General features: G+C 50.0%; 1 protein-coding gene across 1 annotated transcript; it reads left to right on the forward strand.

Annotated features, from left to right (window-relative positions):
• Positions 1-21,550: 21,550 nt before the first annotated feature.
• On the forward strand, positions 21,551-26,053 carry LOC127314699 (7-deoxyloganetin glucosyltransferase). Its single transcript, XM_051345218.2, has 2 exons — positions 21,551-22,098; positions 24,929-26,053. Exons 1-2 carry the CDS (start codon positions 21,603-21,605, stop codon positions 25,870-25,872), a joined length of 1,440 nt encoding a protein of 479 aa, XP_051201178.1. The 5' UTR covers positions 21,551-21,602; the 3' UTR covers positions 25,873-26,053.
• The last annotated feature ends 1,278 nt before the right edge of the window (positions 26,054-27,331 follow it).

The following is a 27,331-nucleotide window of genomic DNA, read 5'->3' on the forward strand; positions in this document are numbered from 1 at the left end:
TGCCTCACCGAAGGAAGCTACTGGTACCTCTTCTGTCTCTTTTTTGGATTCCACACCTACTACTGTACCCACATTATCTTTATCTCTAATAGAAAGTTCGACATTTTCACCAGTTCAACCCACTTTGGATGATATTGTTGCTTTTGGAGGAATACCCAAACCTTCAGATGCACTGAGGGTTAGTGCTAGATTGGAGAGAATGCCCAATGTGGATATGCCTCAGATGGAGAAGGCTAAGAAGATTACACAGATGCGTCAGTCCGCTGCTACTTCAGGTAAGTTGGTTATTCCAAAATTTTCGATAGTTAACATTCCGGATGATGAAATTGGTCATAGAGCGGAACGGTTAGGAATTTCTTTGGGTTGTTCGGAAAGTGAAGTCGAAAACTCGATCAAAGGTATCAAACTTCTAGAAGAAAATCGGATATTGACTTCGTTGCATAACAATTCTCATGTTATTGATAGTGAAGAGGAGGGCTTGTCATCTCTTGTGATGTCTAAAGTCTCTACCTTATGTGAGGATTTAGTGGAGGAAGATAACATCCCGTTGGGGGCATGTGACGATATTGAGCTCCTAAAGCCGGTTGTGAGGGCAAGGAAACCTAGACAGAAAAAAGTTTACGATACTAATAATATTAGAAGGAGTAATATGAAGTGAATTAAGAAACAGTATTCTTAATGCAGAACATAAAAGGATTAAATTGGAATCCGGGGGGTTTTGGTGATATTGCTAAGCACCTGTTTGTTAAAGAGGCAATTAGCTAGGGAACATAAGTTAGACTTTATAGCCTTATTGGAGATTGGAAGGTCTAACTTCACTATTCCCTTTTTAAATCAACTAGCTGCAGGATATAATTTTGCTTGGTTTTGTTTACCGCCACATGGTCGTTCTGGGGGTATTCTAATGGAAATTAATTCGGATACACTTCAGGTGTTGAAGGTGACTACTGGTGACTTTTGTGTCAAACTCCATATTAAATGCAAGAGGGATGGTTTCGAATGGGTTCTGGTGCCGGTCTATGGGGCTACCCAAGACGCGCACAAAGCAGAATTTTTGGCGGAATTAGTGAGAACCTGTGAATCCGAATCACTACCTATGTTGATAGGTCGAGATTTTAATATTATTAGGAAAAGGGAAGAAAAGAATAATGATAACTTTAAGGCAAGGTAGCCTTTTGTTTTTAATGCAATCATTGAACATTTGAATCTCCGTGAAATTGCACTTACTCGGAGACAATTTACGTGGGCCAGTCGTCGGGATGTTCCTACATATGAGAAGTTAGATAGAGTGCTGGCATCCATGACTTGGGAGCAGAAGTTCCCATTAGTTACATTGCGTGCCTTATCAAGGTCTGATTCCGATTATACTCCGATACTCATTGATTCAGGTGTGAAAGCACATCTGGACAATAAGTCAAAATTTTCCTTTGAGCTATATTGGTTGCGACAAGAAGGTTTTTTTTATTTGATAGTAAAGGAGTGGCATTCGATTTTGAGAGGGCCGGATCCTATGGTGAATTGGTTAAACAAATTAAGACATTTAAGAATATTTCTCAAGGGATGGGCCAAGAATCAGAGTGGAAAATATAAACATGAAAAAGAAAGATTACTAAATATTATTGATCATTTGGATAAAAAAGCGGAATCAGACTTGTTGAGTGTGAATGAAAGAGAGGAGCTCAAAAAAGCAAATGAAAGCTTAAATAAATTAAGGAGGGACGAGGAGTCTAAATGGGATCAAAGAGCGAAAGTTAAACATATTCAGGAAGGGGGCAATAACACAAAATACTTTCATTTAATAGCGAATGGCAAACATCGCAAAAAGAAAATTTTCCAATTGGAGCAACAAGAGGGAACTATTGTCGGGGAAGATAATTTGAAAGTATATATTACTGAATTCTATAAGAAATTATTTGGGGCACCGGCACATACTACTATCTCTTTAGTAGAGAATGATTTACAGGCTGAGAATGAGATTCTGACAACTCCTTTTACTGAAGAGGAGGTGTTTGAGGCAATCTCACAAATGGAACTCAATAAAGCTCTTGGTCCGGATGGTTTTCCGGCAGAATTTTATCAGAAATTTTGGGAAGTAATAAAAGTTTATTTGATGGCGCTATTCTCTCAGTTTAGTAAAGGGGAATTGCCCCAATACAAACTGAATTTTGGCGTCATCACATTACTTCCCAAGAAAGAGGATGCAAAACAGATACAACAGTACAGACCTATTTGTCTCCTAAATGTATGTTTTAAAAAATTTACGAAGGTTGGTACAAACCGCATCTCGGGGATTGCCCCAAGAGTGATAAAACCAACGCAATCAGCTTTTATGCCGGGTATAAATATTTTGGAAGGAGTGGTCATTCTACACGAAACAATCCATGAGTTACACACTAAAAAGATGGATGGGGTTTTGTTTAAAATTGATTTTGAAAAGGCTTATGATAAAGTGAAATGACCCTTTTTGCAACAGACACTGAGGATGAAGGGTTTTGCTCCTGAATGGGGCCAATTAATGCAACAGTTTGTTCAAGGAGGAAGTGTAGGTGTTAAGATTAATGATGACATTGGTCATTAATTCTAGACAAAAAAAAGGATTGCGGCAAGAGGACCCTTTGTCTCCAATGCTTTTTAATATTGTAGTGGACATGCTGGCTATCTTAATTGAGAGAGCAAAGGAGGATGGGCAAGTAGGAGGACTCATACCCCATCTTGTTGAGGGTGGTCTCTCCATACTACAATATGCCGATGATACAGTTCTTTTTTTGGAGCATGACTTACAAAAGGCGGTTAATATGAAATTAATATTGTGTCTGTTTGAGGAACTATCAGGACTTAAGATTAATTTTCATAAAAGTGAAATATTTTGTTTTGGTAAGGCCAAGGAAGAGGAGGATCAGTACAAACAAATTTTTGGATGTGATGCTGGTTCATTCCCCTTTAGATACTTGGGTATTCCAATTCATTATAGGAAACTAAGAAATTCTGATTGGTATCCAGTTGAGACCTGATTTGAAAGCAAATTGGGATGCTGGAAAGGGAAATTATTATCCTATGGTGATAGGTTAGTCCTTATCAATTTAGTGTTATCAAGTTTACCTATGTTCATGTCGTCCTTCTTACAAATACCCGTTGGGGTAAGGAAACGTCTGGACTTCTATAGATCTCGTTTCTTTTGGCAATCCGATGAAAATAAAAGAAAATATAGACTTACTAAATGGAATATTGTGTGCCGTCCTAAGGATCAGGGGGGCCTCGGTATTGAAGTCCTTGCGATTAAAAATAAATGTCTTCTAAGTAAATGGCTCTTCAAACTTCTTAATGAAGAAGGGGTGTGGCAAGAGCTATTACAAAATAAATACCTAACACATAAGACTTTATCTGAGGTGCAAGCTAAACCTACTGACTCTCCCTTTTGGAAGGGGTTGATGGAGGTTAAGGGGGAGTTCTTTTCTGGAGGTTCTTTCAGAGTGGGAAATGGTCTGAATACCCGCTTCTGGGAGGATACGTGGTTAGGAAAAACTCCTTTAGCACAACAGTATTCATCTTTATATAATATTGTACATCACAAGAATGTAACGGTTGCCCATGTACTAGCTCAAACCCCACTCAATATTATTTTTCGTAAAGTGTTGAGTGGTAATAAGTGGACTTCATGGGTAAATTTATGTCGTAAATTGATGAGGGTAAATTTTAATGAAGATAATGATCGTTTTGTTTGGGATTTGACATCCACTAGGTTATTTGCGGTTAAGTCTATGTATGAGGATCTTATGAATGACCATACTCCTTTTTTGCGAAAATATCTCTGGAAAGTTAAGGTTCCTCTTAAGATAAAGATTTTCATGTGGTTTTTGAGTAACAAAGTCTTATTAACCAAAGATAATTTAACAAAGAGATAATGGAATGGGTGTACGGAATGTGTTTTCTGGGGGGATCAGGAGACTATCCAACATCTCTTTCTGGAATGTTCTTTAGCTAAACTTCTTTGGTGCACAGTTAATTTCACTTATGATCTTCCACCTCCATTAAATATTACTAATATGTTTGGTAATTGGTTAAATGGAGTAGATAGACAATCCAAGGCTTTTATCCGTATTGGGGTTTCCGCCTTATGCTGGTCTATATGGAGGGTCAGAAATGATATTATCTTTAACAGGAAAAATAATTTTCATTTTCTACAGGTTATCCATATGGTGGCACATTGGGTTCAGCTTTGGTCTCTCCTATCGCCGGAGGGACAGCGGGATGCTATGGCTACTGGATGCACACGGCTCCTGATGGTCGCTCAGGATATCTTGTGCCAGGCTGGTTGGCGACACACTAGGAGGCTTTGTTGATGAGTTCTCATTTTTATCTCGATTTCTTTGATTTGGTTGATTTTTGTATCAATCACTGATGGTGTTCCAGATGTAAACAATAACCTTTTTTGAACCTTATTATTAATAAAGGACCGTGTGCATCATCATGATGCAAAAGCCGGGGTATATCCCCATTTCAAAAAAAAAATCAAAAGAAACATATAGTAATCTGTCAATCTGAGGTTAAGTATTTCGTTTTGCTACACAAGCAATTAACACGGTTTTATTTAAAAGTAATTAACACGGTTGCTTTTTTTCCTTTCTGTCTTGTGTATCCCCAGTGTCGACATTGCAGAGTAAAATAATCATCATTTAGGTCAACTAAGTTGAGCAATATCAATGGATCCTTCTCAATGTAAATGTGACTGTGACCGGTTACGCACATACATGCAGATGACAACACATCAAAGAGAAATTTATTTGCAAAGGAATGACGAGTACAACGAATGAAGCAAGATGTGTCGGTACAATTAGTGGCAATAGCAATGCAAAATCCATAACAGGGGACACCAGTACGAGTCCCAATGACAACATTCACTTGCCAACTAAATCTAAGGCTTTAGCTTTCATATAGCCTCAAATTTTAAAATAGTGTAAACCTCCGAAAGGGTATCATGGTATCGTTTAATCTCAGCCATCTCACCCTAATACCAAACATGTATCGTTTAATCTCAGCCGTCCTTTTTGTTTTACTCAAGAAAACATTTCAGTTTTAGGGGTTTATAGAAGCAAGCCATCGTCTATATTGACACTGTGTTATTAAAAATATCATCTTCATCGTACATGATTATGTGAAGATATTGATATATAATTCTGTGCTAGGAAAACAAATAGCAATTACTATGTTACAAGAACCATCTTCAAGCTCGAAGATACAAAGTTCATTGGTCCACCAACCAAGGCTGATAAAACATTATATATTAATTTAGTACTAATATTTCGTATTTACTAATATTAAGGTCTAACTTTTTCCCCACGACAAACCAGTTTTGATATAAAATCTAACGGCGGCCATGTGTGGGTCACATAAAAAGTATTGAGGTAGTAAATTTATACATAGATATTGGATAATGTATTTTAAATTTCAAAATATATGGTAGAAATATATAAAGTAGATAGTCTTGCCGTGCAATATGCATGCCACAAAAGGTAAGATAGACCCTTAAAAATTGTCGACATCCAATCACAAAAATATACATAATCCTAATGCGGTGTCCATGAAAAAGTTGTGTCACTTCGTATTAGGGTATACTTCTATTTTATACTTACTAAAAAACTTAATTGTAGTGAACTCACATATTACTCCTTCCATTACTTCTTTCAGGGTGTATTAGTTTTTCAAAAGCCAAACTTTAGGCTTTGTGACTAATTTTAGCAAAAAAATAATTATCAACATCTGCATAGTAAATAAATAAAATATGAAAATATATTTTAAAATTATATATGTCGCGACGTGCAAAGCACGTGCTACTTACTAGTTTAAGAAAATCTCGAGGAAGTTCATGGCCCGCCTGCAATCGAGCTTGCGCCTGTCGAGAGTACGAGTACATGGTGTTCATTTTGTGCAGGGCCGTTAAGGGGACCTCGTGGAGATGTGGAACATTTTGTTCCTCTCTCACAGGCGTGTAGCCCCGTGGGGAAAAAATCTAGTACCAAGATGGCGTGTGCCGCTGGGTAGTCGGGTCCAGTTAAAACATTATCTTGCTCTGACTGATCAACCAATGGTCATGCAAAAAATGGCACTCCACTGAACCTAGCCAGGACTGTATAATGGAGTATACTGTACAAGCATAATGACACGTTCACTACTTCAGGCTTAATCAAAGATATGATAAGGCTGCTCTTCGTGGAGCCAATAGAATAGATGTACGGAACTGGCAATTAGATGCTTTACACATAATGAATGAAGCTTCGTCAGTAATAAGATCCAGGAAATCCAACGAAATGGTGATCAGAAAAGTTAGCTTTGATTACTTGAATGTAAGAGGTATATTTTATCACCTAAATAGGCGCTCTGTGCTTGAAGGGTTGTCCCCAGAATTGCTGAAAACATAGTTTGCTTTGTTGAGCTCAAGATGGTGCATGTGATCAGTTCCAAATGATTTCATGAAAAAGTGGAGTTCTCGAGTTTCTCAGTATTTCTTTTTGATCTCCGGTCAGTGAGGACGAAGCTTAGCTCCTTCCCGGCGTTGCCGCCTGCATTACAGTTAGCCATTTCGTCGAGCACCTTATCAGCATCCGCTCCTAGCCCCAGAGCCTCACATGGACACATTGCTACACCGCAAGTCCGCAACCTTGAAACGAAGGCCTCGCCTGCCGACGAAGGAAATATTAAAACGTAGAAAGGGGTTTGAAGTTCTGCACTGCACTTCTTTTCTGAAACACAGGCTTATGTATAATATATTGCGACTGATCTTTGATGGAGATTGGGGAGGGTGAGCCAAAGTTGAGGATGAACAAATTCCCGAACTCAAGTTACCTCGGAGTTAGGCAATGCCGCCGCCGAGGAAGGAGCACACTGAGCTCCCGCTCTAGCACTCGATGTAGTCCCAGACAGACGAGAGGTTGGGCTGGGTGATTATGTCGTGTGGGCCAAATGGGCTGACACCATGAATAACTACTCTCTCTATCCCAAAATAGGATACCTATAATATTTAGATAAAGTCATTCCCCTAAAAAAATAGATAAAGTTAAATTTATCAAAGTTTGACCAAGTGTATAGGAAAAAGTGTCAACATTTATAATCCCAAATTAATATTTTTAGAGCCATCATGAAATACATTTTCATATTATGTGCATTTAAAATTTTAGATGTTGATATTTTTGTACATAGTTGCTCAAACTTTAGACATTCTATTTTGGAAAAGAGAAGTGGCATTTCTATCGTAATTCTCAAAAGTTAGCGGCCCGGCGCTAGCCATCCACTGTTCCAGCGAGAACTTAGAGCATCTCTAACTTCTACATAACGATTGCCTAAAAATACCTACCTGATCTATTTAGTGATGTATAACTGTTACATCGTAACATAAAAATTGGGCCAAGTGATCTAAATATACATCACTAAAAATGGTGATGTATACTTTGCCAGCGTGGATCTTCCCCGCGTCTTCCTCCTCCCCAAGCAAGGGTGGAGCTACATAGGCTTTACATGGTGCACACGTACCAGGGTAAAAAAAAAGTTTACTACCAATTGGGTCCAATTTTTGGTGTGTGCAACGCGTAGTAGACCCAGTGGCAGAGCATGGAGCAATTGTAAGACCGGGCCAGGCAGCAAAATAGGTCTAAACAGCCCACGTAGTGACCATTTTTATTAGTGGGCCTGAATATTACCAGTGAAACACACAAAAAAAAGGTTGGGCCACGACCCAGGTTGGTCAACCTGTAGCGCCGCCAATGAGTAGACCCAATGGCAATGCACCTTGGCTCACTATTTCACACTCAAACACTGCCCAAACAAGCATACAAACTGACCAACTGGGCTTGTTTGTTGCTGTTGTGCACCATAGATTTTTTTCCTAGCTCTGCCCCTGTCCCCAGCCGCGCGCTCGAACCGACTCCCCACAGTCGATTCCCGCCATCCCCGCCACCGAAGCCCGTCATAGGGTCTGTCGTGGATGTAACCACGGCAGATGCTACAGGGGGTAGCACTTCGTTGATGCGAGGGGAAGGGAACATCGCCATCTACGGGTCGAGGTGCAAGAGACGCAAGGGTTTTACCCAGGTTCAGCCCCTCCGGAGAGTAAAAGGCCTACGTCCTGCTAGATCTTTATTGCTCAGTGGAGAATTACAATGGGGGGGCTCAGTCGGCGGCTACGCCGAGAGCTTACAGGGGGAGATTGGATCTCGAGTAAGGTGTCCTCTAGGGTTTAAGCTCGGGGGTTTATATAAGCACCCCCGATCTAGGGTTACATGGAGATAACTCCGAATCATATCAGTTGCTACTAATCCGGGATCCGCTAACCCTCTCGCAAGTAATCTTCTTGTCCAGCTGCGGGGACCTCCTCCTTGGGATCACGGCCCAGTCGCCTTAGGGCCCAGTCGCTTGGGCGACTGGCGGTCCACCCGAGCCTCCATCTTCACGGCGAGTGGGACTGGCGACCCACCCCCTATGGGCATACCCCCATCAGTAGTCCCCAAGCGCGGTGGTGAAGAAGCGCGGATCTGGAGCAAGTCTTGGAGAGGCGTGGTGATGGATCAAGGTGAGTCGCCGCCGGGCTTCCGAAGATAAAGTCGCGGGTGCGGTGCCGATCTCCGATCGCGAGAACTTGATCGATCGATCGAGACGTGTGACAGTCGGCTTTAGCCAGTCGCCGTTTGCCAGTCGACGCGTAGTCATCACAGAGACACGTGGAGAGGCCAACGGCTAGATTTCACGTTGACCGAGGCGCGAACCGTTTGCATGTTGTTGACCGTTGGGCCTGACGTGACCGCTAACGGCTAGTTTAACGGCTATTCAGCCGGAGACGGCGCAGATCTTGACCGTTGATTGCGGGGCGGCGATTCCGGGACGATTCAACGAACAGATTTCATCCTTAATCTGGGCGAGTGCGGACGGTATAAAAGGGCTGCCCCTGGGATTAGGGTTCAACACTCCTCCGCATTCATCTCCCATCTTCCCCCCATCTCATCTTCATTCCAAACTTCACACGCATCCATGGCGACGAAAGGCTGGGGCAAGTCGAAGGTCACGCGGGAGTCTCTCCTCCCGTACGTCGCTTCCGGGGTCATCCCGGAGTTCAACCAAGAGCGATGGCGAGTTCCGCCGGCGAACGAGGCGGAGCCCCTCCCGCGGCCCGGGGAGTTCGTGATCTTCCTGAGCTTCCTCGACCGCGGGTTCGCTCTCCCCACCTCCGATTTCCTCCGGCAGCTGTTGGCCTTCTACAGCATCAAGGTCTCCGACCTCGGGCCGCACAGCGTCCAGCAGATTTCTCTGTTCGTGGCGCTGTGCGAATGCTACTTGGGCTGTCCGCCCTACTTCCCACTATGGGTGTCCATCTTCCACGGGCGGGCGACTCGGGCCAGCAAGAACAGCGAAGCACTCATCCCAAACGGGGGAATCACCTTCCAGGTGAAGTCCGGGGAAAGCTTCATCGACATGGCGCTCCCCAAGAAGGCGCAGTCGCTGTGGCGCCGCTTCTGGTTTTACGCCAAGGAGTACACTCCCCTGGGCGATGTATGCATTCCCCAGTACAGCCCCGAGCCAAGCATCCCGCGGCGCCTCAATGTCCGGTCGCTGCCGCGCGAGCAGGAGAAGGTGGTGAAGGATATGCGCCAAGCGATCCAGGCGCTGAAAGATAGCGGCCTGACGGCGGTCGACATGTACAACTGTTGGCTTGGCCGGCGGCTGATCCCCCTGCGGTGCCGAGCTCACCCCATGTGGGAGTACCGGGGGCAGAACGACCGCACCCGGTCGACGGCGACCGAGTGGGACGAGGGCGAGTACCGGAAGGCACTTGCCAAGATCACCACTGCCACCTTCACCTCCTTCGAGGACGGCTTGCAGCCTTACACCGAAGACACCCCGGCGCCTCAGGTAATGCTTCGTATGGCGACTTCGCACGGCTTGGCCGCGTTTCTTCCTTTCTGACTTGTTCCTTTGATTCTATTATTAGCGTTGGCAGAAGATCGCGGACCACCTCCCTCCTCTCGCCGGGAAGGAACCACCGGAGATGACCGAGGGCGAGGAGGAGGAGGTTGACGAGGAGGAGGAGCGCACCGAGTCGGACTCCGAGGCGCGGGACTTCATTAGACTCCCGCGCGGGTCGAAGAGAGGTGCCGAGTCCTCGTCCCAGGGCGCGGCTGAAGAAGAAGCGACCTCTCGCCCGGAGGACAAGGCGGAGCCCTCCAAGGAAGGGGCCGAGCCACTATCGAAGCGACTGCGCCCCACTCTCCTGGAAGGGTCCATGAGGCTTCAGCGTCCCTTGAAGGAGGCAATCGACGCGGGAGCTCGGGCCGGTCCGGGCGTAAGAGCGATTCCCACGGTGAGGTAGGTGCTCCTTGTCGAGCTTGTTCTCCTTGCGGCTGGATTGGGTGTCGATTCACCTCGCCTTCCTGTAGGTCCAAGAAGAAGACCTTGGCAAAGCCACCCGCGGCTGGGGTGGCGGCCACGAGGGCGGCCGAGGCGAAGAAGAAGGCCGCGGAGAGGAAGGCGGCGCCATCCGACCTTGGGGGCGCGGGGTCGGCTCCGGAAGAGCCTGCCGCCGCGAGCCAAACGGAGAAGGCGAGCACCGGCCACGCCGAGCCCACCGCCGACGTTTTTCCTCTACCCAGCATGGCTCGCGGGGGCATGGCGAGTGCGGCGACGGGTCCGGACGCTGCTCCGCCCGTGGTGGAGGAGGAGTCGACTGACGTCGGGTCGACCGAGGGGCAAAAGGCACCCGAGGTTGAAGAGGACATCGTCGAGGAGGGCGGCCTATCGGAGCCGCTGAAAGAGCGCCGGTCCAAGGCCGCTAGGGACCGAGCCCCGCCCAGTGACGCCGACACGCGGACGGGCGAAGTTCCGTCGACTGAGGCGGTGATGCGAGCGGACGGGGCGACCGAGTCGCGTCATCCGCCGCCGTCTTCCTTGACCTTCACCGAGCTCCACACGGCGCTTGGCGAAGCGCACGTGGTAAGTGTCGCTGGACTCGTAGCCTAGTCACCCCCAGTCCCCGAGGGTCGACTTGGTCTGAAAGGGCGAGTCGAGTCTCTTCTGTTTTTCGTTTGTTGACCTTAGCATTTTTTTTTTTTTGGTTTCCGCAGGCGGAGATTAAGCGACTGACCGCGCTCGTGGAGGAGGCGGCACAGAAGAACCGGAAGCTGATTGCTCTGGGCAGTAAGTCATGCCCGCTCGCCGTCCTCTCTCAGTGTCACTGGCCCTGGCGTTCGTTCTCACCGTTTCCTTTTCCTGTAGCAGAGGCGCAGGCAAAGGCTCTTGCCGAGGCTCGGGAAGGATTCGTCAAGGAGTCCTTCTACCGTGAAGCCGAGTTCCGGGCGCAGCAGGCCGAAGAGGCCCGGAAAAGGGCAAAAGCGGAGGTGGCGGAATTGACGAAGGTCCTGGAGCAGAAGGGCCGGGAGCTGGAGGACGTCATTGCCGAATACAAGGTAAAGCTGGAGGCCGCGACTGATGCGCGGGACTCTGCGCGTGGGGCTGCCGCGTCTCTGCGGGAGGAGGTGGCGGCCTTGAAGCAGCAGCACGCCAAAGAACTTGCTGCGGAGAAGGAGGCGTCCGAGGGCATCGTCCTGGCGGTGCAGGCCGAGAAGACCAACTTCGAGGCTTTCATCAGAGAGATGTCGCGGCAGATTCTTGGTAAGTTCCTGTCTTCACACTTTCTGTTTATTTGCCGGGGGTTCGAGCATCTGACCACTGCGAGTCGGCCTCGGGGGTCAGTCCCCGAGTGTGGCGAGTCGGCCTCGGGGGTCAGTCCCCGAGCGCGGCGAGTCGGCCTTGGGGGTCAGTCCCCGAGCGTGGCGAGTCGGCCTCGGGGGTCAGTCCCCGGGCATGGCGAGTTGGCTCCGGGGGCCAGTCCCCAAGCGTGGCGAGTCGGCCTCGGGGGTCAGTCCCCGGGCATGGCGAGTTGGCTCCGGGGGCCAGTCCCCGAGCGTAGCGAGTCTGCTTTGGGGGCCAGTCCCCGAGCATGGCGAGTCGGCGTTGAAGGGGAAGTTCTCATTTTTTCCTTTTCCTTGTGTTGTTTACTGCAGGTACGTGTGACTTCGTGGAGACGGCGACTCCGCGGGAATGCCTGTCGACCGCGACCGCGCGTATCATCGCCTGTGCGGGGGAGATACTTGCCGCGCTCCAGTACCTAAGTCCGCGGGAGGTGATTCCGCGGGACACGCCATCCGTCTTCAAGGCCGTGTCCAACATTCCGGCTGTTGTTGACTGGCTTCGCCGCTCTTCCTGCCGCGTTGGCATTACCATGGCTCTGAGCATGGTGCTGGCGCATTACTCTGAAGGGTTCGACGTGGAGGAGGTCACCGCTGGCTTCCCCTCGGAGACTGGCGAGTTCGATGTTGCCGAAGTGCTGCGGCTGATGGATGCGGTGCGCCCCTTCGCCGACCGAGTACTGGCGACCGCGGACTTGGAGACTCATATCCCCAGCCAAGCGGCGCCTGGTGACGCGGAGAAGGAGCCAGGCCCGGTGGACTACCCCGCGGAGCGCCTCTTCCATGCCGCGGCCGCCGGCTCGTTGTCTACATATCCGGTCGTGGTGTACACGCCGAAGTTTCGTCACGGCGATGACGGCGTCGAGCCTGTCGTAGAGGGGGCTCCGGGGTCGTCCTCGTAGTTTCCTGAGTACCTGTGTAAGAAGTGGCTGGATTTCCCGCGAGCGGGTGTTAGTTGTAAATATAATGATGACTTTTGCTTAAATGTGGTTCGGTGGTTGCTTTTGCGTTATTTGTGGCGGCGATGCGTTGGAGTTGGTTCCGACTATCCATGGCCTTCAGGCCAGTCGCCTTGCGACCCCGATGAAGGCTATCGACTTGACTGTTTTCCTTTTCGAGCTGGGCGTCCCCAGTCGCAGTACGTAGTCATTATAGTACGAATAGCAGCCTCATGGGTGGAGTAGTGGTGAGTTGTAGTTTGCGCTGTTCGGATGTAGCGCGCCACTCGTCGTGGCTCGGTGAGCCAGTCGCTAGGCGACTCCAAAGGGGATCATTGCGGGCGTATTTTCCTTGGCGAGCCGCGGGTCCGTTTTATGGGGTCCCTAGTCGAAGTACTTAGCCACGCAATTCGCCAGCCTAAGGTAGAGGAGGGCATTGGTGTGCTTTATAGCGTAGCACAAGGCGGTCGCCGTGGCCCGTGGGGCTGGCCGAGCGTGCGGCCCTGTGGGTTCCAGTCGCCGTTTTCACCCGACGGCGTGAGGGATGGTGGGTGGCCGGACCTGGTGTTGCGCCCCGGTCACGCCGCCATCCCGTGTTAGCCCGGCTACTTGGCCGATCGTGGACTTCTCTCTTCCAGCAGCGGCGACCGGAGGTCTCTCAGTACCTAGTCGCTTGTCGCGGCGACTAAGCCGGTATGTACCGGGATGAGAGATGGGGATATCTGCGGGTGAAGGAGAGGTAGTCGGAGCTTGAGATCAAAATGGTCGGCGATTTTTATTAACCTCTGAATTTTCGGGTTACATTTTTTCCTTAGGTATAAAACCGCCGGAGGAGGTTGATGTTCCAGGGGCGCTCCACCTCTTTAGTGAGCGGCTCGCCTTTGTCGTCCTTGCGGACGTCGATGAGGTAGTAGGAGTCGTTGCCGAGTACGCGGCTGACGGCGAATGGTCCTTCCCAGGGCGGGGACAGCTTGTGCATCCCTTTCTTGTCCTGGATTAGCCGGAGTACCAGGTCGCCGACTTGGAAGGAGCGACTTCGAACGCGGCGACTGTGGTAGCGACGGAGGTCCTGCTGGTAGATGGCGGTTCTGGAGAGTGCGAGGTCTCTGGCCTCGTCGAGGAGGTCGACGTCATCTTGGCGAGCTCGCTCGTTGTCTTCTTCGGCGTAGTTGGCGACCCGAGGCGAGTCGTAGGCGATGTCCGTGGGCATGACGGCTTCGGCGCCATATACCAGGAAGAAAGGCGTGAAGCCGGTTGACCTGTTAGGCGTTGTGCAGATGCCCCATAGTACTGAAGAGAGCTCCTCTGCCCAGCAACCGGCTGCGCGCTCTAGGGGCACGACCAGGCGTGGTTTGAGTCTGTGAAGGATGCTCTGGTTTGCCCTTTCGCAGCCGTTCGACTCGGGGTGGGCGACTGAGGCGAGGTCGAGTCGGATGCCCTTCTCTTCGCAGAAGTCAGCCATCTCCCCTTTGGCGAAGTTGGTGCCGTTGTCGGTTATGATGCTGTGAGGGTAGCCATACCGATAGATAAGCTCGCGTAGGAACTTGGTGGCTGTCTTCCCGTCGCACTTCTTTATGGGCTTTGCTTCTACCCATTTGGTGAACTTGTCCACCGCTACAGGAGGTGAGTATATCCGCCGGGGGCCGTTTTGAATTTTCCCACCATGTCCATGCCCCATACGGCGAAGGGCCAGGTGAGGGGGATGGTCTTCAATGCCGATCCTGGCATGTGCGACTGGCTTGCATACTTTTGGCACCCGGCGCACGAACGGACAAGAGCGATTGCGTCTTCGTGGGCTGTTGGCCAGTAGAAGCCGTGAAGAAAGGCCTTGGCGACGATTGAACGCGCGCCTGCGTGGTGGCCGCAGTCCCCTGCGTGGATGTCGCGCAGAATGTTGCGTCCTTCCGCCGTGGCGACGCATCGTTGGAACACTCCCGAGACGCTGCGCTTGTATAGCTCATTGTTGATGATGGTGAAGGACTTGCATCTGCGCACGATGGCCCGTGCTTTTGTTTCATCCATCGGCAGTGCCTGGCGCTCGAGGTAGCTTATGTATGGCTCGGTCCAATCGATGCTGTCGACGGCGAGTGCGACTAAGGTGGAGTCGGGAGCAGGTGGCTCGGCAATGTCCAGCTCGCGTGGTGCGCGCACCGAGGGGTGGCTGAGGATGTCCAGGACGACGCCCGGAGGAGGTTGAAGTCGCTTGGACCCGATTACGCTAGCGCATCGGCTTCTTCGTTCTTGCGCCTGTCGACCCACTCGACGACGTGGCCGGCGAAGCTAGCGCCGGCTTGGTCGACGGCGCGTTTGTATGCGATCATGTTGGCGTCTGTGGCGTCGCAGGTGCCGGAAGTTTGGCTGGCGACTAGGTCGGAATCGCCGAGGCAGCGCAGCCGTGTTGCGCCCATCTCTTTTGCGACTCGCATGCCGTGTAGGAGCGCCTCGTACTCGGCCATGTTGTTGGTGCAGGGCTCGAATCTGAGTTGCAGGACGTACTTCACTGTGTCGCCCTTTGGTGATATGAGGACGACTCCCGCGCCCGCCCCTTCGAGGTTTTTAGAACCGTCGAAGTGCAGTGTCCAGTGCTTGAGGTCCGCGGGGGAGCTTGGCTGCTGGGCCTCTTCCCGCCGGCGAGGAAGTCGGCGAGTGCCTGAGATTTGATGGCATGGCGTGACTCGTAGGTGATGTTGTGGACGCCGAGCTCGACTGCCCATTTGGCGATCCGGCCGGTTGCGTCGCGGTTGCGGATGATGTCGGCGAGTGGTGTTGAGGCGACTACCTTGATGGGGTGCTCGTGGAAGTAAGGCCGCCGCCGCCGGGCCCTGAGGACGGCGTACACCAGCTTCTGGTAGTGTGGATACCGCTGCTTGGATTCGATTAAAGCTTCGCTGATGTAGTAGACCGGGCGTTGTACCAGTTGCTCCCTTCCTTCTTCCTTCCGTTCGACGACCATGACCGCGCTTATAGCGCGGTTCGACGCGGCGACGTATAGGAGCATGGTTTCTTTTGGCAGCGGGGCCGCGAGGATAGGGGCATTCGAGAGAGCGTCGGAGTTCTTCCAAGGCACGCTGCGCCTCGTCTGTCCACCGGAATGATTCCGACTTCTTGAGCAAGCGGTAGAGTGGCATGGCCTTGTCTCCGAGCCGGGGTATGAAGCGACTGAGGGCAGCGACCCGACCGGCGAGTTTCTGCGCGTCGACTAGGCAAGTTGGCTGCTTGGTGCGCATGACCGCCAGTGTCTTCTCCGGGTTGGGTTCGATGCCTCGCTTGGAGACGACGTAGCCTAGCGCTTGTCCCGATGGAACCCCGAAGGTGCACTTCAAAGGGTTGAGCTTGATCTTGTACCGCCGTAAGTTGGCGAATGTTTCGGCGAGGTCACTGACGAGGTCGGTCTGTCGAGTCGACTTGACCACCACGTCGTCGATGTAGACATGCACATTGCGGCCGATCTGGCTTTCCAGGCAGCTGTTCATGCACCGCTGGTACGTTGCTCCGGCGTTCTTGAGGCCGAAGGTCATGGACGTGTAGCAGTAGGCGCCTAGGGGCGTGATGAATGCGGTCTTCTCTTGGTCTTCCTTGGCCATCTTTATTTGATTGTACCCGGAGTACGCATCAAGGAAGCACAGCGACTCGGACCCGGCGACCGCGTCGATAATCTGGTCGATTCGCGGTAGGACGAATGGGTCCTTGGGGCACGCGCTGTTGAGGCTTGTGTAGTCGATACACATTCGCCACGTCTTGTTCTTCTTTAGCACTAAGACTGGGTTTGCCAGCCATTTTGGGTGCTTGATTTCTATGATGAAGCCGGCAGCGAGTAGCCGGTTTACTTCTTCGGCGATTGCGCGTCGCCGTTCTTCTCCCACAGGGCGCATTGCCTGCCTAACGGGTCGCGCGGTGGGATCGACATGTAATTTGTGCTCAGCAAGTTCTCTCGGGACACCTGGCATGTCAGATGGTTTCCATGCAAAGATATCTCGATTCTCACGGAGGAACTTGATGAGCGCGCTTTCCTATTGGGCGGACAGGCCCGTCCCAATGGTAACTTGCCTACTTGGATCGTTTTCTACAAGATCTACTTGGTGAGTGCCTGCTGCGGCCTTGAAGGTTGCTGCGGACGAGTCGAGCTCGGTTGGCTTCTCCAGGATGGCGGGGTCGTTGCGGTCGACCGGGTACTTGGCGAGCTCGGCGGAGTTGTCTTGTTCGTCGGCGATGACGGCGTCGGCGAGCTTGGCGCTGTCGTCCTCGCATTCCAACGCCATCTCCGGATCGCCGTGGACGGTGATGACGCCTCGAGGCCCTGGCATCTTCATCATGTTGTACGCGTAGTGTGGGGTCGCCATGAAGCGGGCGAGCGCCGGTCGGCCGAGTACGCAGTGGTAGGAGCTTCGGAAGTTCACCACCTCGAACGTTATCCGCTCGGTACGGTAGTTCACGGGCGTGCCGAAGGTGACTGGCAACGTCACCTTGCCGATTGGGAAGGCCTTCCGCCCGGGGACGATGCCGTGGAACGTAACCTTGGTGCTCTCAAGGCGTGAGTCTGGTAGACCAAGCCGCTGGAAGGTGTCGTAGTACATGATGTTGATGGAGCTTCCCCCGTCCATCAGGGTTTTTGGTAGCCGGGTCGGCGACCTTGGGCTCGACGACTAGCGCCACTCGCCCGGGATACTCGATGCGGGGGCGTGATCTTCGCGGCTCCAGGTGATGCTTTGCTCGGACCGGTTAAGCCACCGGGGCACGTCGGAGAGTATGACTGCGTGTACCGCCACGCCCTTGCGAGGACCTTCTGTCCCGCCGGTCGCCGACCCCAGTGAAGGTATGGAGCGAGCCGGCGCTGCGACCGAAGCCCTCTCCCTTGTGCTGGTCTTGGTCTTTGGCGCGGTCTTTGTGCTGGTTACCGCCGTCGTTTTCCTTGGCGCGGCGGGCTCTTTCTATCTGCTTTAGGGAGTAGCAATTTCCCGTCGTGTGATTGGCAGGCTTGCCCTCCTTGCTGTGATAGATGCATGGTGCGTCTAGGAGGCTGCGGGCGTCGAAGCGCTTGGGCTGAGGCCGATCCTCCCGAGGTGCACGAGTGTCGCGCCGAAATGATTTTGGCTCGCGCTGCTCGTAATCGGTGGTAGCGACGAGCTCGTTGTGTCCTCCCTCTCCGCGGCGCTTGCCGTTGTTAGACCGGCCGGCGAACCGGTAGTCGCCGCGCCGAGGCTCCGTGTGCGCAGGGCGGCGATTGCGTCGTTGACCGTACTCGTCGTCCGAGTCGACCGTAGGGTCTTCATCGGCGTAACGGGTGGCGATGTCGAAGAGCTCGGAGATTGAGATATTGTCCCTGCTGACGCGACGGAGCTTGGCGCTTAGTGGTTCATACCGGCAGCAACGTCGGAAGCAGTAGATTGCCGTGTCCGTGCTGATGCCGCTGGAGGTCGTCCACATGTCCTGCCAGCGCTGCACCCACCGACGGGTCGACTCGCGCGGGCCTTGGACGCAGCGATCCAAGTCTTCTATGGTTGTGGCACGGGTGTATGCGCTGGCGAAGTGCTGGATGAACGCGGCGCGGGCTTCTTCCCAGGAGTCGATGCTGTTGACAGTGAGGGTGTTGAACCAGTGGCGATTGACGCCGTCCATCATGAGGGGCAGGTATCGCGCTGCGAGTAACTCGGAGTGGCCCTGGATCCCCATTGCCATGGCGTACGAGTCGATCCAGACAGTGGGGTCGATGTGTGTGTCGTACTTCTCGATGTCGCGGGGTCCTTTGAACCCCACAGGGTACGGCTCGCCTCTGATCATCGGCCCGAAGCAAGCGGGGCCGATTCGGGTGAACGCGCTCTGGCGCGGGGCTTCATCGGCGTGGCGGTCGTTCAATCGATTGCGCGCCCGCCATTCTTGGTTGTTGACGATGTGGGTTCGGGCGTCGACTGGCTGCCCGTTGGCGGCGACCATCACCCGCGCGGGGCGCGGCTCGACTCGGTTGTTAGACGAGTGGGCCGCGCGCGGTGCTGGCGGCGGGCCGTTGTTGACGTTGACGATTGCGCGGTTTGCCGCGTCTGACGACGCCGCGCGACTGGCGGATGTGCGCGAATAGAGTCGCCCTTGCGAGTCGGCTGCGGCGTGCTGCTGCTCCAGTGCCTTGGCTACCAAAGCCTTAGCGTGCTGGACGAGGATCGCACCGTCTCCCGTTTCGGGGATTCTTGCAAGGACGGCCTGCGCAGCTGCAACGTTGTCGGCTGGAGAGGAGTGTAGTGGTAGGCCGTGGGCGTCGACCTCTGCCCGAGGAACTTCGGGTGGTGGTGGTGGGGGTGGCGGAGGTGCTCCGCGCGCCGCTCTATCTGCAGCAGCCCGACTAACTTCCGGGATGTCGGGGTTTTGGATTCGGGCGACCCGGATTTCTCCGTCTGGGTCGTCGAAGTTAAGGCGTGCGCTGGGAAAGTCATTCGCGCGGGCGCGCTCCATGCGCCGGCGGTTTCGCTGCTGACGATAGTGGGACACGGCCCTCACTTCATCTTGCTCGAGGCGGAATTTCTGCCTTTCGGCGAGCTCCTTTTTCCTCTGCTCCTCGAGGGCTGCCCGGTGCGCCTCGATCTCGGTTGCGGTGGCGGTTGCGAGGAGGGGAGTGGTGAAGGCGTCGGCCGGGAGCTCTTCTTCACCCCCGCCATGAAGATCTGCGGTCGGGTAGCGGTAGCGCGGGGCCTCGACGGAGTCCGAGTCGTAGTCACCGCCGAAGAGGGAGAGGATGGAGTCGTCCTCGAAGCCACCTTCGAAGTCGCTCGGGTGGGAGACCGGGGAGATAGAGTCCTTGGTTGATGCCGGTGGCGACGGAGCGGGCAGTCGGGGATGCAACGGTGGATTCTGCAACCGACGTTATAGCGATGATGTCGGTGAAGTCGGCGTCGATCGCGGCGATGACGGAGTCGATGGCCGGAATGGTGTCGGCGGAGTCGGCGGCTGGAGCGGTGTCGGCGGAGTCGGCGGCTGGAACGGCGTCGGCGGAGTCGGCGGCTGCCGAGGCAGCGGTGGAGTTGGCGGTCGGCGCCACGATCGCCGACTCGGCATCGTCTTCCAGGGCCGTCTCAGCCTCCGCGTATACCTCGCCGGTGACCGGGCGAGTAGCAGTGAGGAGCTGCCCTGGCGCGAAGGGGTCGTGCGAGCGACTGGGGCGAGGCTCAGAGGGGTTGCTGACGCCGGCGAGCCCAACGAAGAGGTTGATGGAGCCGATCGGCACCATCCAGGCGTGCTTGAGAGGCGACGAGGCGGGCCGGTATGTGCTTGGCTGGATGTGGAAGAAATTGCCGGTGGCGATCATCCTGCCGGAAGCAACCGGCCGCCGTACTGGCGAGTAGGGCCTCGCCGTAGCTCGAAGGCTTGATGTCCCATGCCCCACGGTGGGCGCCACTGTCGTGGATGTAACCACGGCAGATGCTACAGGGGGTAGCACTTCGTTGATGCGAGGGGAAGGGAACATCGCCATCTACGGGTCGAGGTGCAAGAGACGCAAGGGTTTTACCCAGGTTCAGCCCCTCCGGAGAGTAAAAGGCCTACGTCCTGCTAGATCTTTATTGCTCAGTGGAGAATTACAATGGGGGGGCTCAGTCGGCGGCTACGCCGAGAGCTTACAGGGGGAGATTGGATCTCGAGTAAGGTGTCCTCTAGGGTTTAAGCTCGGGGGTTTATATAAGCACCCCCGATCTAGGGTTACATGGAGATAACTCCGAATCATATCAGTTGCTACTAATCCGGGATCCGCTAACCCTCTCGCAAGTAATCTTCTTGTCCAGCCGCGTGGACCTCCTCCTTGGGATCACGGCCCAGTCGCCTTAGGGCCCAGTCGCTTGGGCGACTGGCGGTCCACCCGAGCCTCCATCTTCATGGCGAGTGGGACTGGCGACCCACCCCCTATGGGCATACCCCCATCAGGGTCTACCCTCCTCTTCGCACGGAGTCCTGACCAAGTCATAGCCAGCCCGCCTCGGGATGCCTCCGCCCAAGGTCGTCGACGGGTTTCCTCGGCGTGCAGCGTAGGAACTCTAGCCGTTTTTCCGCCGAGATTACCGCAGGCGGCGTACGTTGGTGGCTCGGGAAATTCTCGTCGCCGGAGCTCGCTCGCCTACGACTTTGGCGCGTGGACGTTCGGTCAGCCACGCACCGTTTCCCCGACATGGAGAGCCTCCGGGGGGCGGAGTTACTTTCGCCTCAGGTGCGGATGTCACCTGCAAGCAGGAGAACGAGAATCATCACACCTTCTTGCAGATTAGGCGCACATGGCCGACAAGGAGGCAATGGAGAAGATTCGCCGTGATCACCCCGAGCTCGTTTAGTTTGAAACCGAATACTTCGCGGCGAGGGAGAATGCAAAGAAGAAGAAGGAAGAAGAAGAGGTTGCGGCAGTGGTGGCCTAGGTTGTCCCTTGCACCAGTGACCTCTTGTCGGGCTCGTCCTCCGAGTTAGACTCGGACTTCTAGAACAACCTCAGTAGCTCCGACGACGACGCCAACTTGAAGTGAACTCCCCCTCCACCTTCCATGTTTATCATTTTCGAGTTTTAGGGTCAAACTATCCATCGTATTGTCTAAGTTTAGGGTTCAAGTGTCTCTCGAATAGTCAAATTTTAGTTTTTTATTGTGTCGATGACATGTCGAATTGGCTCGGTCATCTCTTCTTGCAGGATAATTTACGAGCAACTAGACTTGACCTCGATCCGATCGAGTCTGTATAAAGTAGGAGTAGTATAATGTACAGTACTCCACTAGTTAAGAAAAGAGCTACTTACTAGGAGTACATAATAATAATTTGTCAGGGCATCTGCAGCTAGCTCATCCATTAATGTAACTCCGCGTCTCCGCGGCAAGTAAACTACGGTGTACATAATCGTGATCGATCCCACACAAACAGAACGAACCCCCTCATTAAGCATACACACACCGTGCCCCTATACACACTGCCGGACGAACTAATGGCGAGGACGCCGCACGCCGTGGTGGTTCCCTACCCGGGCTCCGGCAACATCAACCCGGCGCTTCAGCTGGCCAAGCTGCTGCACCACCACGGCGTATATATCACCTTCGTCAACACCGAGCACAACCACCGCCGCGTGCAGGCCACCGAGGGCGCCAGCGCCGTTCGCGGCCGCGAGGGGTTCCGGTTCGAGGCGATCCCGGACGGGCTGGTCGAGGCTGACCGGGACGCCGGGGACTACGACATCGGCCTGGCAGCCGCCACCAGCCACCGGTGCGCGGAGCCTCTGAGGGAGCTCGTCCGGCGGCTCAACGGCATGGCCGACGTGCCGCCAGTGACGTGCATGTTGCCGACGGCGCTGATGAGCTTCGCGCTGGACGTGGCGCGGGAGCTGGGTCTACCGAGCATGGTGCTGTGGGGTGGCAGCGCCACCTCGCTCATGGGCCACATGAGGCTCCGGGAGCTCCAGGAAAGAGGCTACCTCCCACTCAAAGGTAACAACTGACTAATTAACCACGCTGTATCACAAATTGTGTCGCCATTAATCGAATAATATGCTATGTTAAGAACATAAGATCAGATACGAAGGAAGTCTGGTCTCTGGAGGAGTTCTGTAGATAATTTTTTTTTTCTGTAATTAGGACAATCATACTCTCTCTATTCTAAAATATGTTGTTGCGTATAATATCTTGTCAAAGTCAAATTTTGTAAGGTTTAACCATTTATATAACAAAATATATTAACTTGTACAATATGATATCAATGTTATTAGAACTACGGCGAGAACAGTTCAAAAAAAGAACTACAGTGAGAAATATTTTCATACTATACTACTATATACATTTCATATCATAGATATTAATAACTTTTCTCATATAGTTGGTCAAACTTTATAAAGTTTAACTTTAACAAAAAATTACACTTAACATATTTTGTGATAGAGGAAATAATATATAACAGCCGGAAACAAACCGATAGATAATCCTTCGATCATGAGATTTTAAATCATGCCTCTCATGTGAATGGTTGCAGCACGGGCCATTCCAGATAAAAGAAAAACAAGTGATCCATTGCCCGAGATGGCATCAGATCTCATTACAGTAGCAAGTACAGTCTTTATGCCGCTTTAGCCTTCACCTCCTTCTCGCAGACCGAGCATTATAAATAAATAATCAGAAGTATGCATTCCACCCCAATGCACACCGCAAAGGCCAAAGGGGGACCTTGGACCAGTGGGATTTGGTTTTCAAATATGCAAGCACACTTTTTTTTAAATTGCAACTACCCATTTTTATTAGATAAAAAATAACGACTCTTAATAGTGAAGTGGCTAATGAATATACTCACCTACTCCATCTGATCTGTATAGGTGCCAGTGTGTCACCGAATTAGTATAAATTTGTATTAAATTGACCGCACATAATATGAATCGAAGAAAATATTAAAAATAGGGAATTACTAGTCACAATCCATTGAGATAATCTGAAGTCCCAATCAACTCATAAAAGTGCAACTACAATCTAGTGAAATATGCAGCTTGTAATTCTAAATCGATTAAAACTTGAGAATAATCTAAGTTGATTTAGACTTAAAAGACATTCAAACAGATGGTGGTGCCCCTAGATGGAGTCATCATTGAGAGGAGGCCCATAATTTCATGCATCCATGATTGCAGTTCAATTTCTTCGTAAATAAAAGTTCTTTGTAGCTGAAGGTAATGTAGATGACACAATTTAGGCCTAGCGAGGACATGTGCCCCGCCGTTTACCTACTGCTTTCTTTGGGTATTTTTTGGCTAGATTTGTAAGTCGTGTTTTATTTGTGCATGTTTCTTTCCTCACATTCTGAAATAGAAAACTAAGAATCTTATCATAAATCCTGTACACAACCTGAAAACCCTATTAATGTTTCTTATTTATGAATTAGGTCGTAGAATCAAACTCAAGCTTTGAGAGTTCGCAATTATATTGCGAATGATGTATTTTAAAATATTTTAATACCAATACTTATGCTATTATGTAAATTAGTTTAATAACAAAAATATATTTATGTTTTGCAAATAAATTCATGTCTATCAATGTAATTGTTCAAGTCCTTGAAAAGAAATGTTCATTTGTTTCATAATATGTATTTGTATAACTAAATGATTATTCACATATCTAAAAAGTATGTTCATGGTGTGAAATAAAAAGATCCATTTGTTTCATAATAAATATAATGTTTGTTGAAACAAATATGAATGCATTGCCGAGGAAATGTCACAAAATAAATCAATAAAAATAATCAAGAACAAAAGGTATAACATTTAAAGAAGAAGCAAGCATAATATAAAAACAACCCGAAATGATTCATTGAGCCTTGAATAGGATTTTCCCTTGTAAAGTTCTATCAATGTTTGTCCTAGTAACTTTCTAACATGCTTAAATTAATTTAAAATTAAGAGTTTCATGATAAATCATGAACATGGATAGAAAAAGAATATATTCATGTTTCTTTCTTATGAGTAGTTTCATAGAATCAAAAGAAAAATTAGATAATTGATAAATATATTGTGAAGGATATTTTTTATAAATCTTGAATTTTTTTATTTCACTTGATTTATAATTAAGTTTGATAATACAATCATATTTATATGTTGCTAAATAGTACCTCATATCTTTTAAAAAAATGTTCACATGTTTGAAAATAAATGTTCATCTATTCCAAAAATATGGACATTTATGAGAAAATAGTTATACATATATCTCAATAAGGTGCTGATGGTGTGAACATAAAATTTTCGCTCTTTTTCAAAATATTTTTATGTATTTTCCAAAACATTTTCTTGTCTTTAGTAAAAAAAAGTGAAAGAGAAAAAAGCTAAATAAAATCTACAATAATATTGAGAAATAAAAAATGTACATGTTGTCAAGCTAATGTTTATGTATATAAAAATAAGTATTCATACATGTAAGTATAATTTTTTTAAAAATATATATACATGTATTTGTGAGCAAAATGGCACAAAAGGAAAAAAATATTATACTCCCTCCGTCTATAAAATGATGTATTAGATTTTAAATTTTTTTGGATGTATGTAGATACTATTTATTGTATAGATACATGTAAATTTAGGCAACAAATGTAAGACATTATTTTATGGATGGAGGAAGAAGTACTAATAAAATTGGAAAGAAATATTTAAAGCAGGAAAATAAAAAGCAGCACGAAAATGAAGTAATTGAGCGGTGAATAGGATTGTTATTCTATCCCCTTTTTTTTAACTGATTGTTCTTTCTATCCCTAATGGACATGATTCACTCGCATATCCTGTTCCATTTGCAGCCGAGAGTTGCCTGACGAACGGCCACCTCGAGAGGACAGTCATCGACTGGATCCCCGGCATGCCGCCGATCAGCCTCGGGGACATCTCAAGCTTCGTCCGCACGACCGAGTCCGACGAGTTCGGCCTCCGGTTCAACATCGTAGAAGCCAACGGCTGCACTAAGGCTGGGGCGCTCATCCTCAACACCTTCGACGACCTCGAGGCCGACGTCTTGGAGGCGCTCCGCACCGAGTACCCGTGCATCTACACCATCGGCCCCCTGGGATCCCTCCTCAGCCACCACCTCACAGACAATGATGTCATCGCCGGCGGTCTGAGCTTGTGGAAGCAGGACACAGAGTGCCTCGCGTGGCTGGACATGCAAGGACCAAGCTCTGTCGTGTACGCCAACTTCGGCAGCCTCACGGTCCTCACAACCGACCAGCTCGCCGAGTTCGCGTGGGGCCTCGCCGCCAGCGGCCATCCATTTCTCTGGTCCATCAGGGACAACCTCGTCCCCGGCGCAGGCGCTGGGCTGAGCTCCCTGCCACCGGAGTTCATCGCAGCGACGGCAGGGCGGTGCTGCCTCACCACGTGGTGCCCGCAGGAGCAGGTACTGCGGCACCCGGCGGTGGGGTGCTTCGTGACACACAACGGGTGGAACTCCACCTGCGAGAGCGTGGCGGCTGGGGTGCCGATGGTGTGTTGGCCGGTGTTCGCCGACCAGTACACCATCTGCAAGTACGCATGCGAGGAGTGGGGCGTGGGCCTCCGGCTTGACGACGATGTAAGGCGGGAGCAGGTCGCCGGGCACGTCAAGCAGGCGATGAAGTCGGAGGAGATGCGGAGGAGTGCGGCGGGGTGGAAGGCCAAGGCAAAGGATGCCACTGCCCCCGGCGGCGGTGGGTCTTCGTATGAGAACTTGCAGAACATGGTGACAGCACTCGGCTCTGTCAGCTCTTAATTAGCCTGCCTGATTACAAGATAACACTTCACATTACCTTGCAATTTCTTTTGGCTAGATTACCTTTTGTCAGAATAAATTTGCTATAAAGGAAGCGCAAGAAAATCCGTAATCTTCAGTGACACTTCCATTTTCCAAATACATTTACGCAGAAATGCAGTATGACCATTCAAATAATCTGTACACTATGCTCAACACATCGTTCACGTTGGCTTTGTCCATTAGTTATGTCCTTAAATGGAATGCGCTTGGAGTATCATGTAATCGATCAACTGACAGTAGATACATATTCACAGCCAAATAAAGTAATTTTGATGAAGTTGCAGGGGACTAATTTCCGTATGCTAATAACTACTCCCTCATGTCATTTTTAATTGACTCGAATTTAGTATAAAGTTATACTAAATCTGCGTCAATTAAAAAAAATCAGAGGGAGTATTTGAGAACATTCTGTAATATCCCAGGTATTGGGGTTACAAAAATAGAGGAAACAGATGTGTGCATTGCATTCATGCATAGAAAATCTGGGGAATTTTCGCGCTTTAAAGTAAAACAGTCACAGTAACTGAAGTTTCACTTGACCTTGGTGGAATTGAAGTAGCTCATCAAGTCAAGCGCTATAAACCTCAATGTGACTTTGCTAAAACCTTGTTTTAGGTAAAGATAATTGGATCTAAGGGGTTAGATCAAATGGAACTAATAATCAACACAACAACACTTTACTCAATGATCAATTGCTTGATTTTATAAAAGATTATAATATGGTAATCCTTGCCATAACATCTGAACATCCATTTAATTGGAAATCAAGTAACAATAATTGGAGAAACTATTCTCCACTTATCTTCTCCATGTCTTAAACTAATCCATGATCCTACCATGAATCTCATGGTATTTATTTTACTTCATTCTTGGAAGCAAGACAAGGAGATAAGCTCTAGAAATATATAACCCTCTCTACTACATATTAATATACATCAAACCTAGAGAAGTGAGAGTTCTATGTTACTTATTGGAGGATCAATGATAAACCTTGAACTAAACCTTGAATATACATCCATGTATCCAAATCATCATCTTTAAGAGGAACCCTAGGATATTATTCAAGACATTCCTAGAGAGAGAAACCATTTATGTTAAACATAGATATTGATGATCACATCAATTCCTATGGAGCCTAACCTTAAGTTAGTATTAAAGTCCTTTCCAAAATGAGAGAGACCAATCATACAAAACATAGCTTTATCTATTTAAGAATAAAGGACAACCATTGAACTAGAGTATTAGGAGCACACCATAACCTAGAATAATCCATTCTTATATAAGAGGGATCAATTATGGTGTTACACTCAAGTTAGTTGAGCCAACACTTGAATGAGAGGGAGAGAACTATACATATACTTAGATGATAATATCAACATTATTTAAGTGGAACCCTAACAGAATATCTCAGGCATTT

The sequence above is a fragment of the Lolium perenne genome, chromosome 7, assembly GCF_019359855.2.
Source record: "Lolium perenne isolate Kyuss_39 chromosome 7, Kyuss_2.0, whole genome shotgun sequence".
NCBI lineage: Eukaryota > Viridiplantae > Streptophyta > Magnoliopsida > Poales > Poaceae > Lolium > Lolium perenne.